Here is a 19,418-nt window from a genome sequence, read left to right as displayed (position 1 = left end):
TCCCATTGTCTATGTCACTGATAAAGACATTATAAACAGCATCGGTCCCAAGACAGGCCCCTAAGGTGCATCACCGGTCTCCACCTGGACATAGAGCCATTGACCAGCAGGACTTTTCAAATATGAGGGAGAGAGGCTTGGCAAGTCCATCAGCCAGTTCCCTCAGGGCACTGGGCTCCATGCCATCAGGCCCCATAAACTTGTACCTGTTCAGTTCCATCAGGTGGTCTCGAACTTCATCTTCGCTTCCAGCGGGAGGGACTTTGCTCCCCCAGCCCTCACCTACAGATCAGGGACTGAAGAGACGTGGGAAGCCTGACTGGCAGTGAAGGCTGAGGCAAAGAATTTGCTGAGTACCTCAGCCTTCTCCATGTCTGTTGTTACCAGCTCTCCCTTCTCGTCCATCAGAGGGGGCACGCTCTCCTTGGCCTTCCTTTTCTGACCAGTGTACCTACAGAATCCCTTCTTGTTGTTCTTTGCATCCCTTGCCAAGCTCAGTTCCATCCTGTGCCTTGGCTTTCCTGACATATCCGAATATATCCTTTCCTTGCATATAACAGCATCCCAGTGGTGTCTGGATATGCAGGGACACTGCATCCCATTGTCCCTGCTTCTACTGCCTGCGCATTTCCTTTTTACACCTCCGGACTTTGTTGGAAGGAGGGTGGAGGATCCCCACAAGTGCTGGGGTGCAGCGGGATCCCTCCAGGGTGACAGCGTGGTCACCGCGGGCTATCACAGTCTGCAGGAGGCCATCCTTGCTGTCACCCACCCGGCAGCAGCCTGGGCAGGGACTCCCTCTTGTGGCACTGGCTACCCAAGGCTGTCATCTCCGCTCCCGAGGTGGCTTCTGGAGCCACCAGCTCTGCATGTGGCCTGGCCTTGTCCAGGAGGTGCGTGGCCCCAGCAGGGCACTGCTGGATGCCAGGCAGAGCTGCGCCCCTGGGGGCTGGCTGCCCATCCCTCCAGCACCCTCTGTCCAGGGGAGGAAGCTGGACCTTCTGCCATCTCTGCACCTTTCTCAGTCCATCTCTGCATGACCCCCCTGCCATGCCCCCCTCTCCAGGAGCACGGACCCAAGCTGAGAAAGATTCTTCCCTGTCACTGCCACCTTGGCACGTGTCCCCCTGCAGTGCCTGCCCGCACCTGCCTGGCCCTGTGTTGCAACCCATGCCACCCCAAAATCCCCCCCACTCCCCTTCCCTTCACCCTGCAACCCACTCCCATCTGGCTGTGCACTTGCTGACCACCCTGAAAGATATTTTTAGCCCCAAAATTGGACGTAAGCAGTTTGCAGCTGGGAGCAGGGTGGGGTAAAGCTGGAGGGGTGTGGGATGCTGCGCTCTGCTTTGACGGAGATGTGCTCAGAAATGGGGTTTCCAGCTCTGAGCTCTGAGCAGCTCCACGTCTGGCCCAGCCCTTCCTGCTCCCCTCCCTGGGGCCACCCACAGCTCGTCCCACCCTGGTTCTTGGACAGGCAACACGGATAAGCCCTAGAGGTGGGAAATGTGAGATGGTCTCTCTTGCCACTGGAGCAGAGCAGCTCTCTGTCTCCTCTGCAGATCCTGCCCTCTGCGCCTCCTTCGTTCCTCAAGCCTCTGTGCTGCTGCCCCCAAGTGCTCCACCCATCGCCCCACACATCACAGCTCGCCTTCCTCGGCAGCTGATGGAGTGCATGTGTTTGGTGGAGTCGCGAGTCTCTCCTTCCATACACGGGTCTTAAATAAAGGGCTTGGCATTTCCCCTTTTCAGTTCTCAGCCTGCACAGCTTCCAGAGGAAAGCCAGTCCCGAGGAACCGCCTGTGCCACCCAGGGTAGGTGGGAACAGAGAAGTGCCCAAAATATCCCGAGCCCGGAAGGAGACGGATGAATAGGGGGAGAAAAAGCCAAGCAGCTGTTTCCCCATGAACTGGAGCCAGTGGCCTGGCGGAGGGGGAAGGTGGCACAGCTACTGGTGCAAGCTGGGCTTCTGCGGGGTGCAGAACCCTTCGTCCTGCCTGGCCCTGCACCGATGGAGCCTTGGAGGTGGTGGTCACCTTGCCACCGGCAGCACCCTGAGCTGGCAGAGCCCTGCCTGACCCAGCTGTGTCCTGGCCGTGGGGTTGCCATCATCACGGGGTTGTCTGGGCCCCCCTGTCGCCCCCTTCTTCCATGCAAACAGCCGGGGAGCCTGCTAGCTTCCCCCTGCCTTCAGGACAGGTCTTGACGTCTGGCCACGGTGTGAGCTTGTTCCCCACAAAGGAGAAGTGGAGAGAAGGGCACCGTGTCCCGGTAGGTCGGTGCAAGTGGTGAGCATGGCACGGTGCCCAGGGAGCAGCTGCCCTTTGTTGTATAAATACGTGCACAAAGCCACGTGTGCTTCCAGCCCGGGATCCAGCCAAGGGGAAGATCCTGAGCAGATCTACAGCAGGGCCACAGATGACTCTGGGGCAAAAGGAAGATCCCCCTTCACGCAACAGCCTCCTGTGGGGAATCCCCGCTTAGCCCGGCTGGTTCCCCCCTGAAATGCCACAAAGCCCAGGGCCGTGAGGTGTGCTGGATGGGACACAGGATCCCTGGTGGGAGACTGGGGAGGCAAGGCTGGTGCTGGACACAGGGGAGGTGTCAAGTCTCTGGAGAAATTAAGAGGAGGGTATCAGTCATCCCCTGGCAGCTCAGCGGGATGTTGCCTGTGATGGTCCTTCATGAGAGCCCAGGCTCCAGGGCACCCCACAGGGAACGTCCCCACAAACAGGGACTCGCCGTGCGTCGCAGCGTGACTTACAGCCCATGTCAGGACTGGCGGTGACACACGGCTCACCCACAGCCTGCGGCACCAGCTCCCTCCTGGCTGCCGTCACCCCAGGAGACCAGTTCGCCCAGCGCTGGCGCAACCAGCCACCGCACAACCAGGGCTCAGAGGGGTGGGGTGACTGGCCACCCGTCACACGGCTGGACGGAAAGTAGGACACCGTAATCAAAGTGATTAATGGGTTGGGGTGGCGTGGGAACAGCTCAGCTCAGCTCCGCGCTGTGCCGGGGCCACCGGTTCAAGGTGGCACCGTCCCCACCTGCCCCAGCTCCTCGCCGCTGGCCTGGGAGCACCCTCATGTCTGCCGAGCAGCGGGAGCCTCCTGATTTTGGAGCCACCAGGGGATACTGCATGCAGACAGCCCTGCTCCCTCCCCCTGTGGCAGGGATGTCCCCCCCCCTGTGGTGGAGATGTATCTCCAGCCTGACGGATTGCTTCCTTCCATTTTATTTTATTTCATTTTTTTCTCAGATCTGATGGGTGATGAAACCGGGGCACGGCTGAGGAGGCTGGCTTGTTACTGCCAGGTCTCCAGGCTGGTGCGTTTGTCCTGCAGGGCCGCTGGCAGGCTCTGTGCTGAGCTACGCACGCTCTCCCCGGCCTTTCCCTGCTCCCCGCAGCGACGCCAAGCCCAGCAGATCAAAGGGCGGCGACGAACCGCGGGCCAAGCCCCACGGAGCCTCCCAGCCCTGCTCCCTGCCCTGCTCCCCTGCAGCTGGCAGCGCAGGTCAGCCGGGGCCAGGGCCGGGCAGCTCTGATGTGGTCCCACGCCGCCCAGCATCGCCAGCCTCTCGGCGTCTCTGCTCCTGGCTCATGTCTGAAGAACCACAAGCACTTCGGGGATGCTGCGCTGGGGTTATTGCTAATAGCCTGGCAAGGGGCAGGAGAGGGCCAGGGTCAAGAGGGGAAGGAGCAGCTCTGTTGCACGCTGGGCAGCCTTGGAGGATGGGAGCGTGGCACATACGGGGAGATAAGCCTTTCAGGAGGGGGAGATGCTGGAGGTGGTAGTGTGGCCCTACCTGGCTGGCACAAGGTGGCCAGCTCCTGGCGACCAGTGAAGCTTCTCTGCAGTGCTGGATCACTGCAAGGACGCGGTTGTGCTTACGTGGCTGCATGTCACCTCACCGAGGTCACAGAGCTGCCTGTCCTTTCTTTTCAGAGGATTGGGCTGGATTTTTTTATTTTTTTTCCCCAGCATTCCCAGTGTTTGCAAACACACAGCCCTCAGGGCTCCCACTGTGTACCCACCCAGCCAGACTCAAAGTTGCTCAGCCCCCTGGCACCCCGTTGTGCATCCTGCCAGGGCCCAGAATGGGGGGGGTTCGTGTGAGCAACCCGAAATCACTGCCCACAGATAAGATTTGGGGCTGGGATGCAGACGCTGCCTCCACAAACGCCATGGTACCGGCACCCAGGTGTGAGCAGCATCAGCAGGAAATAAGAGGAGGGGGTGAGCCAACGCTGCTGAGTGCTGTGCTGACTCCGCTCGCAGAAAACTACCGATGCAACAAATATTTGGCCTTTGGCCTTGCAGCTGGAGCGCCGGGGAGCGGGGCAGCACCGCGCCTGCACAGCGGGGACCGCGGCAGCCCCTGCTCGCAGCCGGAGGCGGGCTGCTGCAGCTCGCAGCCCCGGCGCTGGGTGCCGAGCACGGGGACACATAAGAGCTCTGGGAAATGTAGTCCTGCTGCGTCACCTGCCCTGGGTGCTGCTGGGCACGGCACGGCTGCATGTGGGCCACCGGGGCTGGGGCATCTCCCACATCCTTCAGGACCCTTGCACCCAGCAGGGTTGTGACAGACCCTGATGTGCTCCCCTATCCTGTTTCCTACGGGGATGGTATTTGTCAGGGGCTGGCCCCCTCGAAAGCAGGGAGCTGGGGAATAGGAGGGGAAGCAGCAGGTTGGGAGATCTGCTGGGCGATGTGCAGAGTGTGGGCAGAGGGCACAGGAGGAGGAGAGGACACCTGGGACCGCGAGGTTGTGCTCACCGGCTGGGAGGAAGCACCCAGGGAGCTGTTTGAATCGGGCGATGCTCCCCTGTCCTGCGCACCCTGGGTCTGCACCTCCAGGCTGGAAAAGCCTCCTGTGCTGCCACAGCCTCCCAGGATCTCTCCCCACAGCAGCCCCAGCACGCAGGGCAGGGGGGAGGCGTTTGCTGAGCCCTGAGCCTTCTCCCTGAGAAGGGCAAAGAGGACACAGTCCCCCAGCCCCGCTCCTCTCCCCTGCAGCTCCACAGGGGAGCTAAAGCACAGCCAGTGAGCCTCTCCTGCTCTTCTAGCCGGGGCTTGAGGGGCTTAATTTGGGCTTTGCAGCAGGCTCAGCCCAGCCAGGCTTTGCACTGGAGGGCACCTGATGGCACCACGGGAGGGCTGGTGGCCCTGGGGATGCGGGCTCACCACCGCTGTGCCAGGCAGGAACAGATCGGGGTGGAAATGGCACAGCAGAGTTACCAGCACTGATGAGAGAAGGGACCATAAATCCTGCAGCAACAATTTCCACAGTCAGGGCTGTCTCCGGGGCTTTCATTTATTCGTTACAGCTTAATTGGATGTGAACTCAGCCACTTGTAAGCAGCAGGAGCCCGGAACAGGCTGCGGTCCTGTGAGCTTCTCTCTGTAAGATGCCTCTCCAGGCCTCCCCATCTCTGCCTTGGCCCTGCTGGGGCTGCTGCTCACATGTGCTGGAGGGAAGGGCAGGGATGGGGAGGCCTGGCTGGCTTTGCTCCTCCGAGCAGCTCCCTCCTCCACCGAGGAGCTGCTCCCAATGCAAAGAAATCAGAAGCTCGGCTCCCCTGCCCTAGGTTGTCCTCCTCTCCTGGGATAAGGAATGAAACCTTGCGTTTGCTGTACCTGGAGCCAAGCACCGGCCAAAAACACCATGCTGGGGGACACCCCATGGGGCCGCGCTCCCAGCAGGGACGGCAGCAGCGGAGCAGAGCCCAGGAGGGGCTGGGGCAGGCAGCCGGGTGCAGGGTGCGTGGAACAGAGCACGGGCAGCCCGGCTGCATGAAGGACCGTGCAAAGCACCCACGGAGCAGGGAAAAAAGGAGCAGCAAGGAGGAGGAAAACGGGGAGACATCGGGGAGCCCAGGAAAGGGAGAAAAGCAGCGGGATGCGGGGGGGCACGGGGCGTTTCGGCTGCGCTCCCCGTTGCCGGGCAGGGCTGTGCGCGCAGGGAGAGCCGAGACCCCGGCACCCAGCGCCTCCCCCCGAGCCCATCGGGCTGCCAGAAGGCAGCGGGGCCCCTGGCGGCGGCCGGCAAGGAGTTAAGGGGCTGAACCCGCCCCGTCTCCGCCCCGCCGGTGCCTGCGCTCGGGGCGGCGGAGGCGCAGCGCCGGGCCGCGGCGGGGGTCGGGGCTCCGCCGCCGGGCCATGAGCACCGCGCACCCCGCCGGCACCTCGCCCCCGCCGCTTTCAGCGCCGGGCCGAGCCGTGCCGGGCCGAACCGGGCCGGGCCGAGCCGGGCCGGGCGGCGGCGGAGGAGGAGGAGGAAGAAGAGGCGGTGGAGGAGGCGGCGGAGCCCCCCCAGCGCCGTGCCCCGGGGGGACGTGAATGGCGCTGGGGGTGCTCGGCGGGGCCGAAATGGAGTGGGAGAAGCTGCCGCGGAGGCCCGGGCTGGCACCGAGGGGGGAACGAGCCGAGGAAGGCGAGGGGGAGGCGGCGGGGCCGTGGCCGGGCTGCGGGAGGCTGCGGCCCTCCTCGTACCGGGCGCTGCGCAGCGCCGTCTCCACCCTGGCGCGCATCGACGATTTCTACTGCGAGAAGATCGGGGCCGGATTCTTCTCCGAGGTCTTCAAGGTGGGCGCAGCCGCCCCCCGCCCCCCCCCTCCCCCCCATGGGGATCTGCGGGAAGGGCTCCGGGGGTCCTCGGTACCACCGCGGTGGGGGTCTGGGGGGGGTCCGTGGGGATGCTCGGGGAGCCCCGCGGCCGCCGGTGCTGTTGTTGCTCCGTCGGAGGGAGAAGGGGAGCGGCGGATCTGATCCCCAACGGGGTTACCGGGGGGGGGGGGGGAGCACACAGCCCCCGGGGGGGTGACAGCCCCCGGAGCCCGCTGTGGGGTCCGGGCGTGCCGGTGGCAGGAGGTGCAGCCGCTCCGGGGTGACCCTGGTGGGGTTTACGGGGAGCCCACAGAGGGTGAGCGGGGTGGGGAGAGCGGGGTGGTGCTGCAGAGCTCCCCCCCCCGGTGTCACCCCGCGGCTCCCTCCGTGCCCTCCGATGCTCGGGGTGGGTGGGCGAGGGCTGCCGGAGCGGGGATGCTCTGCGTGTGGCCGTGCCCGGGGTTGGGGTCCCGGCGGCGTCACCCTCCCGCTGTCACCACCCTGCCGAGGGGCGGTGCGTGCACGTGTTGTTTTTGTCTTCGGCGTCGCTGCAGAATGCAGGGCGAGTGCCGCCCTCACGCTTCCAGCGGCTTCGAGAGCTGCTCTGCCCGGCCGGGACCCCGCTGCCGTCGCTGAGATCCCGCCTGGGGGAGAAACAGCCCCCGGGGAGAGGGGATGCAGGGTCGGGGCACAGGGAGGACCCTTCCTTCCACGAGGCCGTGGCCTCCCTGCTGGCCGGGCTCCTGCTATCGATCCCTGGCTGGCAGCGCGTGGCGGCACCTGGGAGCAGGGGGGGGGAGGCATTTAATAATGCCAGGCGTGGATACGGCTCTTTAATAATGGATGCTGCCCTGTCTCTGCCAGGCCACGGTGTCTCCTTGCTTGCCGTCCCCGCTCCCCTTGTCCCCCCCCGGGAGCTGCGGTGTGCTCCTCGTGCTCCAGCACCGCTTGCCCTGCTGGTGCCGTGCCCACCGAGGGGCTGGGGGCCGGAGCGGGCAGGGGCAAGAGGAGGCCAGATGGAGCTTTGTGCTGCGCGGTGGGTTGGGGCCAAGATCTCAGCAGGACGGTGGGGCAGGCCCGGCCTCCGAGCTTGGGGTTTGGGGCTGGCAAGGCTCGCGAGGAGGATGCAGCTTGGCAGGGCAGCGCGGGGCCCCTTTTCCTCCCACCTCCCTTGTTCCCGCAGCGCTTTCCATGGCCGTGGGTGCTCGAGGCTCCTTCCTCTGAGCGGCCACGGCGTCCTGCCTCATTCCAGCTGTGGTGGGTGGGTGGGTGAGTGAGGGGGGACGAGGAGGGGACCTGAACCTCAGTCCCCGTGCCCTGGCACACTGCTGGCAGCGGGCGCAGGCACGGCTGTCTAACGGCGTTCCCGGGATCACCCCCGGTGCAGCCAGGGCCCGAGCACATCTCTCGGAGAGGCCGCACAGGGCAGGTGGGAGCACCGGTGATGGAAAGCTGCCCTTGTCCCCAGGGGCTGCTCCCTGACAGGCCGAAGCTGTGCCTGTTTTCTCTCCCCATGTGCCGGTTCCCTTCGCCTTCCCCGTGTGATTTCGGAGGCACCAGGCCCACCCGTTCTCTCGGGTGCGCGGACGTTGCAGCGAGCCGCCTCTCCACCTCTCCGATAGACGGAGCAGACTGAGCCCGGCGTGTTTGTGCCAGACATTTTCTCCAGCCCTTAAACCACCGTTGCATCTCATCCCCGGATCCCGTGCTCGCTTCTCCACGTGCCGTCCACAGCAGGCGTGGGGGCTGCGGGCAGCATCCGGGCTTCACCCCCCCAGGGCTGTGCCTGGACATCGCCAGGCGCTGGCTGCGGGACGCAGCCCTGTGCCGTGCCTCGACCTCGCACGAGGGCTGCGGCACGGCGCCCGCCTGCCCGTCTCCGCCGGCGTTCCCAGCCAACCTTTGAGATTTGCTGTTTACTCCCGAACCACCGGCGCAGCTAATGACACGCTCGCTCTTATCTGGTGCCCTTCGTCGGCGGACCTTGCCTTGTTTCACAAAGCAGGGTGGAGCGGCATGGCACAGGCGGCACTGATGGGGAAACCGGGGCAGGCGGGGAGGAAGCAAATTCACAAAGGCCAGCCCAGGAGCAGCCGTTTGTTTTTCCTTGAACGATCCTCCTTTCCCGCGTGATGAGCAGCTTTTCCAGTCCCGCCCGGTGAAAGACCTGTTGCGCTGCTGGGATCCCTGCGAACTCAGGCACAGCCGCCCTGGGGTTGCCCGCAGCATCGTGTGTGTGCGCTCCTTCTGCCCTCGGCACCATCCCACACAGCTCCCTGGGGAGCAGGGGTGCAGGATAGTGCCCCTGTGGGACTGTGCTCGGCTGGGACGCGGGGAGGAGCACTGAGCTGGGGGCGGTGGGTACCGAGCCCCCCCAGGGGCTTCGCCCTGCGTCTAGACAGCAGCGCCAGCTGCGGGGAGGGCCCAGGCCGTCTGCTCGCTCTGATTAGCATGCTCTTTAAATAAGACTCTAATTTCCGCTGTTAAAAGAGCCCGGATCCCTTGTGCCCAGGCTGGGGCCGCAGCCAGCCCCGTCCCTTCCCCCCAGCCACGGCAGCAGATGGGATGGGGATGGGGATGCGGGTCGGGTGGGGTGACCCCCGTCGGGCGCACGATGTGGGGGCTCTGCAAGGTGCTGGGAGGCTTTAACAGGGGGCGAGGGTTGGCTCCCGAGTGGGGGACAGAGAGCTGCTGCCTCCCCCGGCGCCCGGTTGAGCTCAGCTCCGGGGAATGTGCTGGGATTCCTGGGCGCAAGGCCAGGGCGTGGAGAGGCGAGGGGGGACCCGTGCTGCCCGGGGGGGGCTCTGCTGCCCACTCCCTTTGATGCTGGCATTCGGGAGGGTCGGGAAGGGGATGGAAAACCCCTCAGCGTGGGCCTGCGTCGCCTGGGGTCGTGGCTTGCTGCGTCTAGGGGCTGCCACTGCTTCCGGAGGGCATCCGAGGTGCTGGGATGGTGCCAGCCCCTGGTGGCGATGGGTGAAGGGGCCAGTGCATGTGGGAAGCCACCTGCCTCACCAGGGGACCGTCACCCCTTCCCCTGTGTGACCAGGGGTGTCCTCCGGCCGTGCAGCGGGCAGGACAGACGTCAGGACAGCTTGTGAGTGTGCTTAGGGTGCTGGGTGGCCCCGTGGCCTCACGGATGGGGCTGTGCCGGGACCCTCCTGCCCCTGGGTGCAGAGCACCAGGGCTGGTGGACTCCCTGGGAGAGGTCCCACGGCAGAGGGGGGTCCCCAGAGCTTCCCTCCCGCAGGATCCTCCAGGATTACATTAGACACCCCCCGGGCCTGACCTCGGTTGTTGCAGTGGCAGGAGGTTTATTAGCAAGGAGCTGGGGGCCGTGGGCACAACCCGGCCACGTGGAGCGAGCCAGCACCCCCCAGGGGATGCTCCCCGCTGCTGCTGGCCTGCACCCGGCCCTTCCCACGGCGCACGGCCACCGAGGAGCGCCACGGAGCGTGCCACCAGGCATCCCCATCGCAGCCGTGTGGCACCCCCGTGCCTTGGAGCCCCGTGGGGCCGAGCAGGGTGCCGGCACTGGTGCCAAGCCGTAGCAACCCAGCCGGTCCCCCCAGCCCCGTGCCACGTGGGAGGGCAGCGCTGCCGCCGGGATGTGCCGGGCACCGGTGCCCAGCACCGGGGATCTTGTGGGGCTCCCGTCCCCGTCTGTGCAGCACGTGCCTGGGAAGCCCCTGTTGTTTTGCAGTCGCTGCCTGTGTTTTGCCATGGCCGGGGGGGGGGGCGGGGGGGCACGTGGGGAAGGCCAGGGGCTGGCACCGGCACAGCGGCTGCAACCAGCATCGACTAAAAAGGAGAAGAGCGGCGAGCTGACGGCAGCGCCGAGGAATGCCTGCGCCGCCGTGCGCGGCTCCCCGCGTGCCGGGGGGGGGGCAGCTGGGACCAACAGAGTGCTCCCCCCTCCCAGCAGCTGCTACCGGGGTCCTGTCTTGACTCCTGTCCCCACCATCCTCCCCGCCCGGTGCTGCCCTCTGCCCAGGGCTGGGGACCCCGTGCCCGTTTCCTCTCCCCACCACGCAGGGTGGGGGGCCTGGGGGTGTCCGTGCTTGGCCGCCTTCCCAGCTGCTGTTCCTGGCGGGGGGCCAGCCCCCGGCTCGTGTGACAGCATCGGGCTGGGGACGGCTAAATATACGGCCTCGGCCAAGCGCCGTGCCCCGCAGGGCTGATTTGGGCAGGATGCATCCCCTCTGCCCTCACGCCCCACCCCCAACCACCAGCGGATTGGGGTCTGGCTGGGCTTGCGGTGCTGAGCTGAAAGGGCCAGCCTGTGCTGCCCCCCCAGACTGTGCCCCAATCCTGCACCCCTGGGGCTGGGCTTGTGGCTCGCAGGAGCTGCCATCGTATCTCCGGGGGTCTGGCCATGTGTTGGGGGGATCTCAACCAGTGGGGTGTCCCAGGGAGGGTGGGGTTGTGTATCACGGGCTTTGGGGTGCTGCTGGGCTAGGAGAGCACCCCCATAACGCTACCGGTCCCTGGGGTGCTCCGCGTATGGGGTGCTGAGCCCCAGCCTTTGGTGCTGAGCCCCCCTCTCGTGCCCCCCTGCAGGTGCGGCACCGCCAGTCCGGGCAGATCATGGTGCTGAAGATGAACAAGCTGACGAGCAACCGGGGCAACATGCTGCGGGAGGTGCAGCTGATGAACCGCCTCTCGCACCCCAACATCCTCAGGTGGGTCCCGCTCCCCGGAGCCTGGGGGGGGGAGGGTTGGGGCTGCCGCTGGGGCTGGGCGAGCTCCTGGGGCTGGCGTCCCGTCCGTCTGTCCCCCCGGTGCCACCCTCAGCCCTTCTTTGTCCTGCAGGTTCATGGGGGTGTGCGTGCACCAGGGGCAGCTGCACGCGCTGACAGAGGTGAGAGCGGGACGGTGGCTGCGAGTCTGGGGGGGATTCCGTGGGGAGGGGGTGAAAGCGTCCATGGGGACACTTCCTTGGCACATGGCACGTGTCCTGGGGAGGTGGCTGTGCCGTGGGGTGGGAGGAGAGGTGGGACCCGCGTGTACGGGATGGAGAGGGGGGTGCAGCGAGGCGGCGTCTGTCCCACCAGTACATCAACGGCGGCAACCTGGAGCAGCTGCTGGACAGCCCCGTGCCCCTCTCCTGGTCCACGCGCATCCAGCTGGCCCTCGACATCGCCCGCGGGCTGCGCTACCTGCACTCCAAGGGCATCTTCCACCGCGACCTCACCTCCAAGGTACGGGCCGTCCCGCTGCCCTTGCCTCCCCGTTCCCAGCGAGGTGGTGCCTGGGGCACCCCGGCCACGGGGGCTGGCGAGGTGAGGGCCGGTGGTGTGACGGGGTCCCCCTGTCCCCCCAGAACTGCCTGGTGCGCTGCGAGGCCAGCGGCTACACGGCTGTGGTGGGCGACTTCGGCTTGGCGGAGAAGATCCCCACCTACAGGTGCGCGGACGACGTCCGTCTGTCCCCATCGTCGGAGCAAGGGGATCCAGCTCGCTGGCAGCAGGAGATGGGGAGGGATGGATTTTGGGGTCCAGCTGGAAGGGCAGGGATGGGGGCAGTGGGGTGACCCCCCCCCCCCGGTGCTGGGGACCCATGGGGCAGGATCTGGGGATGGAGAAGGGTGTGATGGTGAAGTGTGGGCTGCCTGGTGGCGGGATGAGTCAGGGGGTGCGTGGAGGAGGGCTGGTGCAGGAAGGGAGAGGGAGGTTTGGGGGGACGGGCAGGGGGACAGGGCCCCTGACGTCCTGCTGTGTCCCCCAGCGAGGGCAGCGAGAAGGAGCCGCTGGCCGTGGTGGGCTCCCCGTACTGGATGGCGCCCGAGGTGCTGCGAGGGGAGATCTACAATGAGAAGGTGATGCCGCGCGGGGCCGGCTTCGGGGTTTGCAGCCCTGGGGTCAGCTGGGCACGCGGAGGGGCACGGAGGGATGGGAACGGGCATCCCTGGGGTGCCGAGGTGGCGGGGACCTGGTGCTGCTCTGCAGGAAGGGCTCACGGGAGCAGGGACACATCGCCTCGGGCTGCGGGACCCCCCCATGACTCCCCTCTCTCTACAGGCTGATGTGTTCGCCTACGGCATCATCCTGTGCGAGACCATCGCTCGCGTCCCCGCGGACCCCGACTACCTGCCCCGCACCGAGGTGACTCGCTGGGATGGGGAGCGAGGGTGACACGTGCTGGGACTGGGGCTGGGGACACGTCACCAAACGAGGGGGGACCAACATGCGCAGAGCAGAGCCCCCTGCCCCTGGCAGGGGCTATGGGGAGCCGCCCCACATCTCGGGGTGGGGGTACCGCATCCCCAATATCTCCTGGCAGCAAGAGGGATGCTCTCTGCCCGTGGCCTGTCCTCGGAGCACAGGGTCAGCCCAGGCAGGAGGGTGGGTGCCTTCGGATAGGGAGCAGGAGGGATTTGTGTCCCAGCACCCTGCAGCCTTCCCCTGGCTTGGGTGACCCCAGGGTCCCCCCTTCTTTTACGCAGCCAGGGCGCGTTGCCCCATAGCACCTGGCCTCACTCTTCCCCATCTCCCCCACGCAGGATTTTGGCCTGGACGTCACCGCTTTCCGCACCATGGTGGGAATCGACTGCCCGGCCGCCTTCCTCCAGCTGGCTTTCCACTGCTGCAGCGTGAGTCCCTGCCGCGGGGATGCCCAAATCCCCGCGTCCCATCGGGGATCCCCTTGCCTGCCCTCTGGAGCCGCTTCCAGGCGGTGCACCCCACGGGTATGGGGGGGGACGACACAGACCTCACCAGGGACCCATCCTGCCTGCAGATGGAGCCGACCTCCCGCCCCTCGTTCCTGGAAATCACACAGTGCCTGGAAGGCGTCCTGCAGCACCAGCTGGGCGTGGAGGGCGCTGGGGCCACCCTCTTCAGCATCAGGGACAGCCTGCCCGCGCCCAGCACGGCGCCCGCGCTCAACGGTACGTGGGTGTCCCAAGGGGTGGGGGGTGCCCCTTTACCACCCCACCAGCTACTGGGGAGCAGGCTGGGGTAAGAGGAGGTCTGCAGGATGCAGCCCCGCTCCTCACCACCTGGGCTGCTCCCCGTTTTGCCCTACGGTGCCAGGGGGCACCCAGGGCGCCGGTGACCCCCCTGTCCTGCACCCCTGCCCAGGGGTGGCCGGGAGGGCATCCAGCCGTGCCGAGCAGTCGCCCCTGCGCGAGCTGGGGACGCAGCTCCTGCAGCCGGACCAGCGCCTGTCCCGCAGCCAGTCCGACGTGTTCCCCCCCAAATCGCCCACCCCGCCGCGGCTGCCCGAGCCCTGCGTCGGGGCCAGGACCAAGGAGACGCCGCCGCGCGTCAACCCCTTCTCCCAGCGCGAGGACCTGAAGGGGGGCAAGATCAAGCTCTTCGACACGCCCAGCAAGTCGGTCATCTCGCTCACCTTCGACCTGCCCCCCCCGGCCCCGCTGCAGCTCGGCACCCCCGTGACGCCCGAGCCGGCCGTGGAGGTGCAGTGTGACTTCTCGGCGCCCGCCGCGGCCCCACGCAAGTGCCACTCGCTGCCCGCCTCCCCCGAGCTGCCCCGCCGTGGGGGTCTGGAGCTGGGTGTGGGATCCCCAGCACGGCCCCCCAGCCCGAAGCGGGGCCAGGAGGATGCTGAGGAGCCGGGAAATGGGGTCCGTGCCTCCCCCCCCAGCCCCGCAGCGGAGGAGCGGATGGACTGCGGCCCCGACAGCCCCGAGCCGCCGCGGGTCCCCGCTCCGGCACCCGCCACCAGCAACTTCATCCGCACGGCGGCCTCGGGCGCCCGGCCCTGGCACCCGGAGCCGAGGGCGCCCAACGGGCTGCTCTTCAACAACAACCACGTGGTGGTCAGCAAGCCGCTGGCCTGGGGCAGCGGGCTGGAGCGAGGCTTCTCCGAGCTCAGCATCCCCTGCGCCGCCGCGGCGCTGGAGCGGACGGAGCGCGCGGCCATGCTGCCCGGGCACGGCCCCGGCGCCGTGCTGGAGCAGGACGAGGTGCTGCCCTGCCCCGGCTGCTGCTTGGGGCCTTTCAGCTTCAGCTTCGCCTCCGTTTGCCACCGGCCCGCGCCCAGCCCTCCCCGCTACCAGAACCTCAACTGCGAGGCCAAGAGCCTCCTCTGCCACGACCGCGGCCGCCTCCAGAAAGCCCCGGGGCCGATGCTGGCAGAGCCCAGCCTGAAGCTGCCGGAGGCGCAGTCCTAGTGCTGGGGACCGTGGCCGCGGCCAGGGGCCCCTGGGACCCCCCCCAACCCCCCCAGCACATGGGGTGGCTCTGGGAGCCTGGGGTGTTGTGTCCCCCTCCCCGAGTCTGTCCTCGCGCTCGCCCGGTGCCTGGTGGCCGCGACGGCGCTGCCGAGGTGCCTGTCCCGCTGGGATCGGCCTCGGGGAGCTGTGGGGAGCCCCGAGGTGGGCTGGGTCCTTGCGGGGGTCCTGGTGGGGCTGGGCTGAAGTGCAATAACACCGCTGCTCCTGGCAGCAGGGCTGGTTCCCCGCAGGGCTCAAGCCGTGGCTGCGGGAACCCCCTGTCCCCACGGGCTCGCCCCTTGGTGGGCTCCCGCAGCCCCCTGGGATGGGGGGTGAGCAGATTTTGGGGGGGGGGGGGGGGGGTTGGGAGGGGACAGAGCGGTCGCGTGTGTATGTGTGTGTAGGAGGGACTCTGGGGATTTTTGGGGGTGTTCCTGCTGCTTCCCCACAAGGGTGGGGAGCATTCGTGGTCCCCCACACAGCAGAGGCACCGTGGTGTGCAGAGGGGCGATGCCAGAGGGGTGCAGTGTGCGGGTGGGGGGTGCCAGCGCTTGGCGCTGAGCCCCCTGGCACACGGGGCCCCCTCCTGCCCCGCCACCACACCAGTGTCGGGGGGGGACACATTCGTGTCACGTCCCCCCAGCGGAGGGCAGCCTGCGCCCCCCAGCACCTCCCGGGTGGCCGGGAGGACACGGGGGGGAGGGCCGGCTTTCCTCCCTCCCGCACAATGCACTGGTGAATGCAGAACTCTTGTGGTTTTTTTTTTATTATTATTATTATTATTAATAATAATAATTGCTAGTAATATATACCCAGCTTATTTAAAGTGTTCAATAAAAACTGAATGTCCCAGCGAGCCGGGCTGCCGCTTGTGTCTCTGGGGTGCGCTGAGCGGGGTGGGGAGCCCGGACCCCGAGGGTGACAGGGACGTGGTCTGGCCATGTCCCCTGGGGGCTGGCAGGACGAGTCAGCCCTGGCTGAGTGTCCCCAAAGTGGCCGCCTCAGTTGGGGCAGCTTTGGTGAAATTTCGGTTTCTGGTTTGGGATCGTTGGGTTGGTGCCCCGGAGTCTGTTTCGGGGTGGTAAAGGCAGAGGCAATCGGCAGACAAGCTCTTTATTTGCTACAAAGTGGGCTCAGCCAGTGGACAAGACAGAGGAGTGACACGTGCACCTCCAAAACGCCTGCCTGTAACAGCCCTGTGCTCTTCAAACAGAGTGATTTACATACCAATTAATTGGCTATAAATGGCACGCACGGCCCGATAATAAACTGAGAGCATCTTTGCCTGGTTGAACATGACTTCCTCTGCTCTTGCCAGGCTGAACGTAAATCAGGGCCATGTTGCACGTGTAGCAGCTATTTAAATCCCCGGTGACTTGTCTCGTGTCCATCCACTGCGAGCGCTGGCACTGCTTTTGCTATCAAAACGGTGCGATCCCAAAGGTCACTGCTCTACTCCCTAATTAGCAGGAAAAATCCTAAATGCCAGTGCTGGTGGTGGCTCCATCCTTGGGCTCCGTGGCTTGCCATGGGCTGCCTGAAAGCTGCGGCCATCCTAAAAGCCTAAAAGTGGGGTGGGCACCGTGGCGGAGGCAGGTGCCGCCGTGCTATCCCCTGCTCCAGCCTCAGGGCTGGGGCTACTGCACGGCGGCGGCGCTGGCCACGGGGGCTCGCTCGTGGGGGCATGGGGCTGGCGTTTGGGGACGCGCTGCCCAGCTCTAGCACCTCTTTTGGGGTCAGTGCAGGGCTCTGCAGCACGGGAGGGGGCTGATGCGCGTGGGGCAGGCTCCGTCGCGGGGTGCAGCAGGGCTGAAGCAGAGGGGTGCGGGTTCTGCGAGGGAAGGCAGAGGGGGATGTGCTCAGTGGCTGGCTCCCAGGGACGGGGTTTCCCCCCGTTTTTTCCCCCTTTGCCTCCCCTCCTCACAAACCCCAGTGGGGCTGAGCTCACCGTGGCCAGCAGCCACCACCCATCACACAAAAGGGGAGCTCGGCCCCGCCGCCTTCTCGCAGATCCAGAGGTGCAGGTCATCCGGAGCCTCGCACGGCGCCGGCTTGATGTTCCCGCGGCTGATTACGGCACAGGACCCGTTCAGCTTCGACTGCCACGGCCTGGATGGACAAACACCACGTCGGGGCTACCGTGGCCCCATCCGGCCCCCGCTGAGCCTGCCGATGGCCAGCAACAGCAGCATTTTGGGGCGGCGGGGAAAGCCCGGTGCTCCCTGAGGATGCAACGGGCAAGGGCCGGGCACCCGGCCAGACGGAGCCGTTCCTCCCCACCGGTTTCAGACACCGCAGGAGGAAGCGGTGGTGAGACGCACGTGGCGGGGAGGAGCCCCGGACCCCCGCAGGCGGGAAGCTCTTGATTTCCCCTCGAGGATGACCGAGGAGGCATGTGGGAGATACGGGTGGTGCTCAAATGCTTTGTCTCGATCCCAAATAAAGCCTGCGGTTCCTTTTGTCCCCTCTCGCTGCCTCCTGCTTGCATGAGACCTCCCCCCCCCTCCCCCCCCACCAGGGCTTGGCTTTCGCTCTGCACGGGGTCCCAGCATCTCAGCACACAGCTGGGTACCGGTGTGAATTAGCCTGTTTCCCAAGGCCTCGCTGCAGGAGTAGGGGTCCGGGCAGGGGGTGTTAGCCCGGCCGTGCCGTGGGTACCTGTCGTAAAGCGAGCCGTCCACCCAGAACCAGGCGTCCGTGATCCCGTCGCTGTCTGGCTCCCCTTCCTCCAGCCAGCCGTAGTCGTACCAGGGGAAGCTGGTCTTCTGCAGCCCGATCCAGTACACGGTGTCCGCGTTCTTCAGGAAGCTCTGGGGAAGGAGCAAAGGGGTCTTTTTGTGCCTTTTCCGTGGTGTTTGGAGGCTGCGAGTCCTTCATCTCCCCGCCAAAGCTGACCAGCCCTGGTGCCCCGCTCCGACCCCGTGCCGTCCGATGCCCCTGGAGTGCCCCAGCCCTTGGCCCCCGCTCCGTACCGGCACGGTCCAGCGACTCCAGGACTTGGTGATCAGGAGCTGAGAGTATTTATTCTCACACTCTGTTCTGCTGTCCTCCCATGTCTTCTTCTCCGACGAGACGAAGAGGCACTTGCCGCGGTAGAGCAGCCAGCCCGAGGGGCAGCAGTCTGGGGACGGGGGGCTCCGCTCAGGCGCCTGCCAGGCTGCAGATGCTCGGGGGGTGGGGGGCACCACATCCCCCAAAACCCAGCATCCGTGCCTCGATGCTGAGGCCACCCAGAGGTGCTGGGGCTGTTCCATGACCGTACCTATAGCCGTGCAGGAGCGCAGGAGGGTCACGGTGCTCTCGCTGGTGTTGAGCCGCCCCTGCACGTCCTGCAGCTCCCTCTCGGCACCAGCCAGGGCCCCCGAGACGCGCGCCAGCTCGGCCTCCTGCCTGTCCAGCTCCAGCAGGCTGCTGTTGCCCTCTCGCCACGCTCGCTGCAGCTCCGCGCGTGCCTGCGCCAGCTCCCGGCGCGCCTGCTCCAGGCTCTGCTCCCACGCCCGCGTCTCCTGCGAGAAGCGGCCGCGCTCGGCCGCCTGCTCCAGGGACGTGTCCCGCAGCTCACGGGTCGCCTGCCAGTCTGGGGACGATTCAGGGAGAGGTGGGACGCGGGGATGGGACAGCATGGGTGTGGGGGTGTCAGGGCAGGGAGGTGTCCCCGCTGGGTGGGAAGGGATGGGGGAGGCAGGGAAGCGTGGAGCTGGCAGGGGAGGGCAGGGGCAGGAGAGGGAAAGGAGAACAAGAAAATTGTTGAGGGAGATGCCCAGGATGCGAGAGGGACATTGGCCAGCTTGGGGCAGACAGGGTGGGGGGGCCCACAGACACATACACGGTCTGATATCTGCCTGGGGCACCCAACCCGTCCCATCTCCCCTGTCCCCATGCCTCAGTACGACCCCATCCCCACTCACAACAGGCCCCCAGGACCACGGCAGCCACCAGCAGCAGCAGGCAGGTGACCAGCAGCCCCGCAGAGACGCAGCACCGCCGGGAGCAGGGCCCTGCAAGACACGAGGAGCCGCGAGCATCACCCACCGCCACCGCCCGCCTCCCCGGGCCAGCCCCGCGGTGGCAGCAGGGTGGCACAGGCGGCACGGCGTGGGCGCCTCATCTCTCCGAGGGGAGATGGAGAGCACCCTGAAGCACCACCCACTGCCCACAGCAGGGCCTCCCTGGGTGCCCTGTCCCCGTTTGGGCTCTCACCTGGGCTTTCCAGGGTCCCTTCTGCAGCCGGCCCTGTGGGCGCCGGCCCCGATGCCATGTTCTCGTAGGGGCTCTCGGCCTCGTCCATGCCAAGGGCTGCGGGAGGAAGGCAGGGGGCATGGAGACGACGGAGCTGGGCACAGCACAGGGCAATGCGGGGGTCCCACAGCTCTCACCTGCCTCCAGCGCCTGGCTGGCCGTGCCGCGGCCCCCCGGCCCCTTGGCAAAGCGCAGGTCGGCGTAGAGCACGCTCTGTGCCATGCGGGAAGGTGCTGGGCAAGTCCCGATCCCTGCTGGCTCCCACCCGGCTCTGTGGGGTGGCCCCGCTGCCTGGCGGTCGCCCGTCTCGGGGTGCAAAGGAGAAGTGAGGCCGGCGCTCGCAGAAGCAGAAGTTGGCTGCGAGCTGTGGCAGATGGGACCAGCGAGGC

The 19,418-nt window shown here is 66.5% G+C and overlaps 2 protein-coding genes across 2 annotated transcripts; one reads left to right on the top strand and one right to left on the bottom strand.

Moving 5' to 3' along the window:
* The first annotated feature begins 6,084 nt into the window (after positions 1-6,084).
* On the top strand, positions 6,085-15,646 carry TESK1 (testis associated actin remodelling kinase 1). Its single transcript, XM_083816735.1, has 10 exons — positions 6,085-6,590; positions 11,172-11,293; positions 11,424-11,472; positions 11,666-11,812; positions 11,935-12,017; positions 12,339-12,429; positions 12,632-12,715; positions 13,114-13,203; positions 13,350-13,500; positions 13,694-15,646. Exons 1-10 carry the CDS (start codon positions 6,345-6,347, stop codon positions 14,746-14,748), a joined length of 2,118 nt encoding a protein of 705 aa, XP_083672861.1. The 5' UTR covers positions 6,085-6,344; the 3' UTR covers positions 14,749-15,646.
* A 244-nt stretch (positions 15,647-15,890) lies between these two features.
* On the bottom strand, positions 15,891-19,393 carry LOC310889370 (B-cell differentiation antigen CD72-like). The gene is made up of 8 exons (XM_083816739.1): positions 19,167-19,393; positions 18,991-19,086; positions 18,699-18,788; positions 18,053-18,367; positions 17,763-17,911; positions 17,449-17,600; positions 16,739-16,899; positions 15,891-16,621 (listed from the first exon to the last, which is right to left on the bottom strand). The coding sequence occupies exons 1-7, from the start codon at positions 19,249-19,251 to the stop codon at positions 16,761-16,763; spliced, it is 1,026 nt and encodes a 341-aa protein (XP_083672865.1). The 5' UTR covers positions 19,252-19,393; the 3' UTR covers positions 15,891-16,621; positions 16,739-16,760.
* Positions 19,394-19,418: the final 25 nt, after the last annotated feature.

Source organism: Anser anser (genome assembly GCF_964211835.1).
Source record: "Anser anser genome assembly, chromosome: Z".
Classification (NCBI taxonomy): domain Eukaryota; kingdom Metazoa; phylum Chordata; class Aves; order Anseriformes; family Anatidae; genus Anser; species Anser anser.
This window is presented reverse-complemented; position numbering and strand designations above follow the sequence as displayed.